This window comes from Scyliorhinus canicula, chromosome 18 (genome assembly GCF_902713615.1).
Source record: "Scyliorhinus canicula chromosome 18, sScyCan1.1, whole genome shotgun sequence".
NCBI lineage: Eukaryota > Metazoa > Chordata > Chondrichthyes > Carcharhiniformes > Scyliorhinidae > Scyliorhinus > Scyliorhinus canicula.
This window is the reverse complement of record NC_052163.1, coordinates 126,475,432-126,487,934: the sequence shown is the minus strand read 5'-3', so window position 1 is coordinate 126,487,934 and position 12,503 is coordinate 126,475,432. Positions and strand designations below refer to the sequence as shown.

The 12,503-nt window shown below is 42.3% G+C and overlaps 1 protein-coding gene across 1 annotated transcript in view; it reads left to right on the top strand.

Moving 5' to 3' along the window:
* polrmt (polymerase (RNA) mitochondrial (DNA directed)) overlaps positions 1-12,503 on the top strand; it is a 104,049-nt gene that overhangs the window by 74,418 nt on the left and 17,128 nt on the right. The window contains 1 exon segment of the mRNA XM_038777044.1: positions 8,842-8,894. Coding sequence (XP_038632972.1) covers positions 8,842-8,894 — 53 coding nt within the window.

The window sequence follows — 12,503 nt, the reverse complement described above, 5'->3', positions numbered from 1 at the left end:
ACTGGTTCTAATTTATCTAATTTACTACAAACCACATCCCATCTGAAAATTATTCATCTCTTTGCTTCCTGTCACTGAGCTAATTTCGTATCTACTTTGCTCTTAACTCTATGAACATCCATTATCTTATCCGTTGTGGCATTTGGTCAAAAGTTCTTGTATACAATATTTCATGCACCACAAATAATTAAATCAAATTAGTTAGATACGATTTGCCTTGAACAATGCCATGCAGGCTGTCCTTGATTAACCCATGGCTTTCCAAATGAAAGTTAATTTTGTCCTTTATAATGGTTTTCAGTGACTTCCACACCACTGATGCTATGCTGCCTGGCCTGTGGCTTCCTTGTTTATCCCTCTTCCCTTTCTTGAATAGTGGAATAATATTAGAAATATTCAATCCTTTTACACTACCCCGATGAGGATTGAAAAATTGTGACCAATGCAATTGCTATTTCTATCTTTGCTTTCTTCAGTAATCTAGACTGTATTATGCCTGGACCAAGTATCTGATGAGGTGTAAATGGTACTGAACAATTATCGGCATTTATCCCCACTTCAGACCTTGTGATGGAGGGAAGGTCATAGATGAAGCAACTGAAGATGGTTGGACTTATCCAAGGAGCTCCTGTAATGATGTCTTGGGGCTGCGATGATTAGTCTCCAATGACCTTAACTATTTAGTTTATAAAGACAGTATGTTCCTGATCCGTGCAGCTTCGACAAGCCCAGGCTCACTTTTTGGTTATGATGAGGAAAATTGGCCAATATTTCCACAATTACACAGCATTTTTTTTGTCTGAGGATAGGTTCTGATTTGGCAGTGATTTTCCTCCTTTGGTGATATAGCCTACCAGCACTCACTGCGTAAACTCTCGCAAAATGAACACATTAGTTTGCTTAGATAAAGTAATCTGTATCTGTGGAATCATACGATGAATGCCCACCTTACCTCATCACTCGAAAAGAAAACCTACAATTTTTCTCCCAATCATATTCTCCAGGCTCTTCAACTGCTCAAGATTTTGAGCTCCAATATTCAGCCTGATGTTTTTCTCAGCACAATTAGTCAATATATTGTCAGTTTGGTTGGAAACACTAAAATTGATCAAAAGGCCAAATTTTCACAACAGCATCACCTGGAATTTTTTTTTTGATGCATCGATTTCCATGTTTATAAAAGCTAATATAATGTGGTTAGCTTTTCTTGCTCTTCCCTTGGTTATCTGTTTTAAGCAAACAAATATGGCGTGTAGTTTAGTTCTATCTAACCCGCATTCCCTGACTAGATAATTTGATGAATACTGACTAGATTTCAAGGACGTACAAGGAAGGACATGTCGTGAATCCACAAGGGCAAGTGCCGAGAATAATTCGAATGGGAAAACAATCACCAATCTAACTTTCACAATGCTGCCGATTACTTGATCAATCAATTTTTGTGTGCACTATCTGAGAGCAGGTGTAAGTGTATATTTTCATCGTGCTGCATCCTTAATTTAGCCATTTAATGCTTGTATAAAGAATCCATGTTCAGAAAAAAACACAGTATTGTGTGACAGAATATAAACCTGAAAATTAAAATTATTAATTGAAACATACGGCTTTGTACTGAGCTCTCCCACCGCCTTTCCAAATTGCAAGTTGTCCTCATGTACACAGAAGCCTTGTCTCTTGCAAATCCCTCTCTGACTCTACCATGGCTCTAGTCTATTGTCATATGAGCCCAGATTTCTTTCTTCAACAGTGCAGGAACAACAGTCACTATTCACCTCACTGATGGCAGCCTGTACAGCTTTTTTCCCACTTCTCAGTGTAGATTTCACTCTCCTGGTGTCTGATACAGCACAGCATCCTCTATAAGGCGATCTTTTATTATCTTCAGCATAACAGGTTGAAGAAACCTACTGAGCCATGCAGAATCTAAACCAGGGAGTATCAGTTGGATTTAAACCGTAGACAGAAAGAAAAATAAAGATTATAAAAGTTAGAATTATCACAGAGGCATAAAAGAGACAGAAAACATTTAAAGACATTTTTTTTAATTTCCAATTTTTGAAGCAATGAGACGCTACAGATTTTAATTTGGCTTCATAGATAGGTTGCCAAATGGTAGTGATTGCTCAATGGAGAGGCCAGCATAGAGTAGTTTAGCCAAATGGCCACCCTCTGTGCTATCAATGCCTCTATGACTCTAATTATCACTTATCATACCATTAACAATGCATGTACTTCTGATAGACCAGGCCTGTCCTTTCCTGACATCTTTAGTGGGGAACTAGTTGACAAGTACCCCAGGTTCACACTATTACAGTGATATAAAATCAAATCCCTACAGTGCAGAAGGAGGCTATTCTGCCCATCGGCCCTTGGAAAGAGCTTCCTACTTAAGCCTACACTTTCACCCTATCCCTGTAACCCAGTGACCCCACCTAACCTTTTGGACACTAAGGGGCAATTTAACATGGCCAGTTCACCTAACCTGCACATCTTGGATCATGGGAGGAAACCGGAGCACCCGAAGGAAACTCACCGGTGGCTGGGATACTGGACTGAAACCCCAATACTTTAATTTATTTTGTAAGACTGTGTGGAAAGAATACTTTCTTCCAGGACTGATTGCACAAAGAAAAAGGGATTTGTTTTTTTTTTAAACAAAGCTTTTTTATTAACACAATATTAAATTCTTCAATATCACACACAAAAATCACAGAAAATACAGTACAAAAGAGACCTTCGGTCCATCGAGTCTGCACCGACACCTGAAAAACACCTGACCTACCTACTTAATCCCATTTGCCAGTACTTGGCCCATAGCCTTGAATGTTATGACGTGCCAAGTGCTCATCCAGGTACTTTTTAAAGAATGTGAGGCTGTCACCACCCTCTGGATCAAACGTTTTTTCCTCCCATCACCCCTAAACCTCCTGCCCCTCACCTTGAACTGGTGTCCCCTCGTGAATGACTCTTCAACTAAGGGGAACAGCCGCTCTCTATCCACCCTGTCCATGCACCCTATAACCTTGTACACCTCAATCAGGTCCCCCCTCAGCCTCTATGCTCCAACGAAAACAACCCAAGTTTATCCAACCTTCATAACTTATATGTTCCATCCCAGGCAACATCCTGGTGAATCTCTTCTGCACCCCCTCCAGTGCAATCATATCCTTCCTAAAATTTGGCGACCAGAATTGTGCACACTACTCCAGCTGTGGCCTAACCAAACTTCTTTACAACTCCAGCATGACCTCCCTGCTTTTGTAATCTATGCCCGGATTGATAAAGGTAAATGTCCCGTTTATCATAGAATTATCATAGAATTTACAGTGCAGAAGGAGGCCATTTGGCCCATCGAGTCTGCACCGGCTCTTTGAAAGAGCACCCTACCGAAGGTCAACACTTCCACCCTATCCCCATAACCCAGTAACCCCACCCAACACTAAGGGCAATTTTGGACACTAAGGGCAATTTATCATGGCCAATCCACCTAACCTGCACATCTTTGGACTGTGGGAGGAAACCGGAGCATCCGGAGGAAACCCACGCACACACGAGGAGGATGAGCAGACTCCGCACAGACAGTGACCCAAGCCGGAATCGAACCTGGGACCCTGGAGCTGTGAAGCAATTGTGCTATCCACAATGCTACCGTGCTGCCCCCTATTTTCGTTATAGCTTACAATAGCCTACAATCACCCCTTAAACAAACAACAAAATACAGGAAATGCAATACCCTTAATTACCTTTTATTTTCCCAATTAAACAACAAGAAAAAAAACATACAGCTCACAATCCATCCTACATCCCCACTCACACAGAGTAATACTTGCTTTCCAGAACAGATTTGTCTCCTGTTGGAGCCCCTGGAGACTCTGGCTGGATATCTTCAAAATTGGATTGAATTGGATTGGATTTGTTTGTTGTCACTTGTACCGAGGTACAGTGAAAAGTATTTTTCTGCAAGCAGCTCAACAGATCATTCACTATATGGGAAGAAAAGGGAATTAAATAAAATTCAAGAAAATATATAATAGACAACACAAGATATACAATGTAATGTAACTACATAAGCATTGGCATCGGATGAAGCATACAGGGTGTGTTAATGAGGGCAGTCAATAAGAGGGTCATTTAGGAGTCTGGTGACAGTGGGGAAGAAGCTGTTTTTGAGTCTGTTCGTGCGTGTTCTCAGACTTCTGTATCTCCTGCCCGATCGAAGAAATTGGAAAAGTGAGTAAGCCGGTTGGGAGGGATCTTTGATTATGTTGTTTCAACTGGTTTGTTTCAGCTTCTCCCTTGTCCTCTGACACATCTACACTGTTTTAAATACTATTACTCTTCTTTTAGCTATCCTACTGAAAGCAAAAGACCTTGTGGTGTAAAGCGTGGCCAGATCAGAACTTGACTCCAAAGCTTTCTCAAATGTCTGCATTCCTTGGTTCCACCCAGTAATGATATCATCTACCCAGATGGAAAACACATTAAATCCCCAGGGACTCCCCCATGACAATCAACAGTGCAGTAGCCCGGACTTTTACTCTGGTCAATTTCACCTCTGGCTCCTAAAATCTTTCTGGTCTTGCAAAGCAAGATTATTTAAAAAACATGACTACTGCAGTCAAACGCACTCTAACCAAGGCATCATGAATTTAACCCTTAAATTGCCAAATGTTTGTAATCCATTATATCTAAAACCCTGCATTTGTCACAGATATCAGTGTTAAGTCTACCAACAAAGACGGTTGTGGTGCGCCCTATGGAGGAACAGAGTATTTGGCATCAACTTTTGGATTTACACATTTAGCAGCATATGTATGTACTCCAGAAGTTGTTGTCAGATATTCTCCCTTTATAACCTTGCGTTATTCCTGTCTCACATTCTCTTTGTCAAAAAATAAGAGTGTCTGGGTTGTTCCAATGTGTTTTCCACCATGTTGATTTTAAATACCACATATAAATGTGTGGATACTTATCAAATCAGAGAGGATTGAACCTGGCTCTATAACCTTCATGATGACTGGTGTCAAAATCCAAATAGTTTGTGTAGGTTGCAAGTCCAATCTGTGATTTTTTTTTGAGTGGAATAGTTGTTGACATTTAACATTCCAATTGTACTGCTATTGTTTGGGTAACACTAAGTGACATGTATAATTTGCTGACATATGAAAAGGATATAAACTCATTGCTTTTAATAGATACAGTCCTAAGCAGTTCCTTGCTCAAGAGCCACACCTGGGCGAGTGGTCCTTGAATAGAGCACAGCATGTAATTACATGTCAACAGTTGGTTGGTTAGTTATCAGTAATGTAATGCAATGCTTTAAGTACTGGAAATTGTGCAGGTGTTATCTGTGTAGTGAAAGCTATAAATTGTGGACACCTAAAGGGCTGACATCAACTGCCCTTTTTGCTGGTGTCCTTATTTTCAGAATGGTCATTATATATCTATATCATAAAAAGGTTTTGCCAGCAACCTTGAAGAGCCAGCTGATACGGTCAGCACCCAATCAGCTGCAACATGTTATGAATCACCTCTCACACACCAGTGTTCCGGTCTGTTCACCTCACTGTCTTGCAGTTTAAATTCCTGTTGCATTCAAGACTCCTCTCTGTGGGGTCAGACTCCAGCATAAATAATATACTGCATTTGCAGTTCTATTAAGCAGCATTAGGGAAAGTCAGTGAGATGACAGATTGGGCCATTATATTGAAGCTATACAAATGCAATTCTTAGGCTGGGCTAAGGACAGCGAGGAGGGAAAACACAGCTAGTTAAGTTTTGTAGAACAGTGAAATTGCTGGTTTTCTGTCTCTCCGCCCCTCAATCGGCAGAAAGGCCCACCTCAGAGAGCCAGCAGCCAACCCAATGAGCCGATAGTTCTGTAGTCCCCGCAGCAGGAGGACTGGGATTGCAAGCAGCTCCCGAAGTGTTAAGTTCCAGGAGTCCAGGACCAGGTAAATTTTGGGCTCTCTCCGAGCAGAGGGGTGATGTAATTAGCATTGTTGGTGGAGAGGCCCTGGGGAGGAATGACCCGCAGTTGGGCAGATCTTTTAGGGGAGGTGCCCGATGTTAAAAGGAGGCTGTTGATGGGATGTTACTTAAACAGCAACCAAAGCAGCATTCAATCTCAGAGATGGAGCAGTTTATTTGCCACCAAGCATTCTAGATAAAGAGCTTCCTCGGCTACAAAAACAATTTCTTCCTCTAAATGCGCTAATCTGCAGACACTGACCTCTTGAAAGTGATGGTTCCCAGAAAATTTGGTGTCATAAAAAAATTAAGCTGCAATGAGATGCTACAGTTATCCTGAATCTATGAACGTTCCAAATACCCCTGCTTTTCAACTGTCTGTTTTACTGTCGTAAAAGCTCTGGGTGTATTGAAGGCTCTCAATAGTAGTAATTTACGGATGTCCAGGATTTCATAGTCTTATGTGTATGTTTTACTGTGTAAGTTATTTGTGTGTTCCAACAAGTATTTTTTTTGAGGGTGTGTGATTGGACAGGTTTCACATTTATGAAATTCTGTTTTATTATTGGTGGGATCCTTGGTGAATAAAATAACCTAAGACCTAATAACAATCAAAATTCATAGCTGGGCCATTTTGCAAGGTTTCAGCTTGTATGCTAGGTTTTTGGCATTACCCCATCACTGCATTGTATAATTATTCAATCTTCTGCAGACAGGAAGTTAGCATCTCAGTTCACTGCACAGGTTCAAGTCATTCACACTGACATTTTCTGGAGGTCCTAACCCTGCAAACTATTTACATCCAGTATTTCACATGCTGTAGTGAAACGTGTTCAAGAACATTCACGTGCAATCACCTTATTGTAGTGATGCATCCAGTCAAAAACACTTTCTTAAAACTTGCCATTTACAGGAAATCCCTGCCTGCGGAAAAGTACTTGGACAAGAATTTCTGTTCCAGAAATGCTAATTTGAGAAGGGGCTGAGCAATATAATTAACCAAGTTAACTGTTTGAAGCAGAGGATGACATGGGGCTGCATCGAGAGACAAGAGCAATGGGATTAGTTTTGAAATGCTGTAACACAGACATGGTGACTGAACAGCATCCTTCCTTCCGTGCTGTATGTTTCTGTGAAGTACATTATTGCAGAAAGCAAATTTTCCCATTCAGGCAAACAGAAATAGAGCTGTGATGCTGAATTTTTCAGCTCTATGCAAATTGTACAGCTTAGCTTCCTTTTTAAGGATTAGATGGAATTATTACTTTAGAATTTTAAAACAAGCAATGGAATAACGTAGTTTCACTGAAAATCTCGCCTTTCATGGCTGTCGATCACTTACGGTGAAAAACATGCTTGATCATGCATGAATTCCAACATATAAACATGAAAGTCAATGCAATATTGCTACGAAAAGGTGGGCAAATGGGTTGGGTTATGCAGTGATTTATTGCTGCTTGAACATTATTCTTAGTCACTGAAGACAGCAACAAAACACTTCACGATTGCATTGTTTTGACATTGCATCAGAATCTGATAGGAAATCAACTGATGACCTATTTTAAAAGAAAACCTTTATTTACATTTGAAATTTAAGAACATCTATTTTAAGAATATGACTGATTAAAATCTCTTGAAGGTGACTCCTTTTAAGAGGAATAGGCTAGAATAAATACAAAAAATCGGCTAGATAAATGGAATGACTACACCAATGTCGACTAACTTTTGTAGATTTTTGATAGTGTATTTCGGAAATAAATATTGTGAAGTGATGAGACATTTTGACACCTAAGCGCGAGTCTGCCAAAGTAAATAAATGAGGGATAATATATGTTTGAAAATGTTTGAGAGTGAAGTCAGTAGATTAAACATTTCTTGCCCATAGCAATTGGGATACAAAAATTTGTCTCACGGGTTATTAATAATTGTGCCACAACATAGAAGAATTCAAGCATGCACAATTAATGGAAAACATTTAATTTTTCAACTACCCAGCCTGTCATCTCAATCTCCCAATTTTGTTCTTTCTTCTAAAATCATTGACCTACTTGGCTATGGTTCTTCTTCAGTACTTCATCCGAATGGCCATTCTGAATTACCATCTCTGAAGGTGGTAGGTGATTTTCACAGTAACTTAATTGCAGTGCTAATGTAAGCCTACTTGTGACAATAAAGATTATTATTATTAAGAAGGCCTATGGGATTCCTGCCTTTGAATGTAAGAGGTTATGCTGGAGCTGTATAAAACGCTGGTTAGATCCCAGCTGGAATATATAATTGAACACATGTGCGATGCAGACCGATTTTTCACATACTGGTTTAAATTCTGAGTTAATAATCTTTATTAGTGCCACAAGTAGGCTTACATTAACACTGCAATTAAGTTACTGTGAAAAGCCCCTAGTCGCCACACTCCGGCGCCTGTTTGGGTACACTGAGGGAGAATTCAGAATGTCCAAGTCACCTAACAAGCACGTCTTTCGGGACTTGTGGGAGGAAACCGGAGCACCCGGAGGAAACCCACGTAGACACTGGGAGAATGTGTAGACATCGCACAGGCAGTGACCCAAGCCGGGAATCAAACCTGGGTCCCTGACGCTGTCAAGCAGCAGTGCTAACCACTGTGCTACTGTGCCGCCATGAGTTGCATGTGAAAATACAAAATTTCAGATTTGCTTCTATCAGGCTTACCAATTTACATAATTTAATGTATGCATTAGTCTTTGACAGTATTTTAAATGCAAAAATAGGTTCATAAAATATATAAAACATTGAAATTCCAGTTAATAAAACGTAATTGTTATATAATCTGGAAATTACCACGATTTTAAAAATACAATAGTGAAACTTTGTTTATTGATTCTTTTACAGCTCAGAAGCAATCTTCAGAATTTGAATTTACAAATAAGTCATGATGCAAGCCAGTAAGTATTTCATAAGTTGTGTTTGAAATCGTCAATGTAGTATAGCAATAGGAATGAGAGATCTTGGCCAGGATTCGCCGTTCCCTTACTAAAATCAGGAATCCCTATTGGGTGGAGAATCCCACATTGGCCCAAAATAGGGATCGGTGCCAGGCAGCTGACCCATAGCGGGTCTGCATCCGTCCCGTCGGCCAAAGCTGGCTTCCTGCCCAAAGCGGCAGAAGTCGGTGATTATTCAAAACCCCTAGTTTCCATATTATTAGGGTGCTTGAACCCCGATGCTAAGCTCTCCCACTGTGCTCCTTCCCCCCTTTCCAGCTGGCCGAGCTTTGGTGTAGGTCTTGATAAGCGCAGACCTGGCACAATGGATTCTGAGAGTGTCAAGGAGGTAAGTCCATTGTGCATGTGCCTCTCTACCACTGCCAGGCTACAGAGGGAGGGTCCCCTAGGGTCCTGGTGGTTGGGTGGGCTCGGGCTGGGGGTCCGTTGGCTGGACAGCCCCTTCTAACCCTGGGAAACCTGAAGATCACTTTTGGCATCGTGATTACAGTCAGTAGAGAGAGCCTCTAATCAAAATCATCATCATCTTGTCTGTGTCCTGTGAAAGCTTTGAGCTGCCTTCTCATTTTGAACTGCTCTGCTTGACAGCTGATGAGCAGATCAAAGAGCTCATTGCGAATATAAGCCAAGAAACCTTGAATACTTTCCCTTTTCCACATCTGTTCACTCAGCCCCATGCTTTTAACACTGCAACTTTTTGAAGTCTCTGAGCCTTCCGAGAGCACTCAAAACCTTTGAAAAGCTTTGAAATCCCCAGAGAGCCTTTTGAAATGCTTTGTTTTCATTCAGTTTCCGCGTGGGTTTCCTCCCGGGTGCTCCGGTTTCCTCCCAAAGGTCCCGCAAGAAAATGAAATGAAATGAAAATTGAAGTGCTTGTTAGGGGAATTGGACATTCTAAATTCTCCCTCTGTGTACCCGAACAGGCGCCGGAATGTGGCGACTAGGGGATTTTTACAGTAACATAATTGCAGTGTTAATGTAAGCCTACTTGTGACAATAATAGAGGTTATTATTATTAGTTTCATGGGCCAGTATCTTTAACTAGCCTTTGATTGACAACTTAATGGTTTATGCACAGCAGGAAGGGTTTCGTTTATTTATCTTTCCATTCTAGGTTGAACCCATTTGAAGTACACCCCCACCCCCCATTGCTCCTGAAAGCAACGTTTATAAACATCCTTTGTTCTGATTGACAGCTGCAGGCAACTTCAAAAATGCTGAGTGCTTTCAGTTCCTCTTTTGGGTGTTTAGAAGCATTGCTACTAAGAGTTACTGAACACGTCAAATGATAACAATAACATATATAGTGCCTTTAATGTACTAAAACACCCCAAGAAGCTTCACAGGAGCACTTTAAACAAAGTGTGACACAGAATCACATGAGATACTAGGCCAAAGTTTGGTAAAGAGGAAGGTGACTAACTATGACTTTTAAAGGAATTAATACATTGAACAATATTAATATTTACATCTGCTGTGTTAAGGAGTAAAATGTTGATTTCTCTTCCACAAATTTGCCCTTTTCATGTGATCGTCAACAAAATCCTGACCTGACCTTGTCTGAGAAGGGTTAATAAAGCCTAGATCTTTACATGCTTACAGCTCCCATCACATTGTATGTATGATAGAACATTGCCATGTGGTAGTGAAGTGAAGCTTCAAATCTTTCTTTCATTCTCTCTGCATTTTGAATTGAAGTCTTCCTTGCTTCTGGTCACGTTTTAGATCATTTCGGCTGAAAGAGAATTAAATCAGAATAATAATACTCTGCCAAAATCATTCTGTCATTCTGATTCTGCAAGCATCTCCTCCTCTCACTAACCATGCTGTTCTGGAGACATAGCAGCAAAATTATATCATTTTAGCAATGTGACACCTCTGTTAGATTGCTGTAGCTTAATATTCTCATACATTTAGAATTTTCAACAAAGTCATCTGTAAAAGTGACAATATGACAGCACAAGGTTAAACTTGAATAATTATTCTCACTTAGTGCTGTTATTATTTCTTTGTCGGAAGACAGAGGTGCGAATCAAGACATTTATGGCATTTTCTGTACCTTTGTGTCATTCTGTGGTCAATGTCTCTGGTTTGGTTGCTCCTGACTCCCAGTTAAGCAAGTGAAACAATGATTTCACTACTTTTACCTCAAACTTGACTTTCAATCTAACTCACATTGGTGGGGGAGTAAATTCTGTCTTCTGGCAGTAAAGACACAAAACAGCCCTAATGGGCTGCAAATTGGTAATAATTGTAGTGAGAGGTTATAAGATCTGCTCAGACGAGGAGGAACGTCACAGGCATCTACAGATGCTGAAAGATGCCTTCGTATGAACGGGATACGGCGCTCGACTCATCGATCGGCAGTTCCAATGCGCCGCTGCAAAAAAGCGCACCAACCTCCTCAGAAGACACACGGGACACAACCGACAGAGTACCCTTCGTCATCCAGTACTTCCCTGAAGCAGAGAAACTACAACATCATCTTCGCAGCCTTCAACACGTCATCGATGAAGACGAACATCTTGCCAAAGCCATCCCCACACCCCCACTACTTGCCTTCAAACAACTGCGCAACCTCAAACAGACATTTTTTGCAGCAAACTACCAAACCTTCAGGAGAACAGCGACCACGACACCACACAACCTTGCCATGGCAACCTCTGCAAGACATGCCAGATCATCAACATTGATACCACCATTACACGTGAGAACACCACCCACCAAGGACGCAGTACATACTCGTTTGACTCGGCCAATGTTGTCTACCTTATATGATGCAGGAAAGGATGTCCCAAGGCATGGTACATTGGCGAGACCATGGAGACGCTGCGACAACGGATGAACAGATATTGCACGACAATCGCCAGGCAGGAATGTTCCCTTCCAGTCAGGGAACACTTCAGCAGTCAAGGGCATTCAGCTTCTGATCTTCAGGTAAGTGTTCTCCAAGGCGGCTTTCAGGGCGCGCGACAATGCAGAATCGCTGAGCAGAAACTGAGAGCCAAGTTTCGCACACAAAGGGCGAAATTCTCCGACCCCCAGCAGGGTCGGAGAATCTCCTGGGGCCACCGAACATCCTGCCCCCGCCGTGGCAGAGATTCTCCGCCACCCGGGAAGTGGCGGGGGCGGGAATCACGGCACTCCGATCGGCGAGGCCCCCGCGACAATTCTCCGGCCCGCGATGGGCCGAAGTCCCGCCTCTGGGAGGCCTCTCCTGCCGCCAAGGTTTGAACCACCTCTGGTGGCGGCGGGATCGGCGGCACGACCGAGCCCCTGGGGGGGGGGGGGGGGGGGGGGCGCGGGGCAATCGGACCCCGGGGGGTGTCCCCACGGTGACCAGGCCCGCGATCGGGGGCCCCCCCGATCAGGGAACAAGCCAGTGCCGTGGGGGGCACTCTTTCTCCTCCGCCTCCGCCACGGCCTCCGCCATGGTGGAAGCGGAAGAGAAACCCACAGCGTGCATGCACCGGTGGTGACGTCAGCGGCACCTGGCCGCTGCGTCACCGCCAGCGCATGCACGAACCGGCGAAAGCCTTTCGGCCAGCC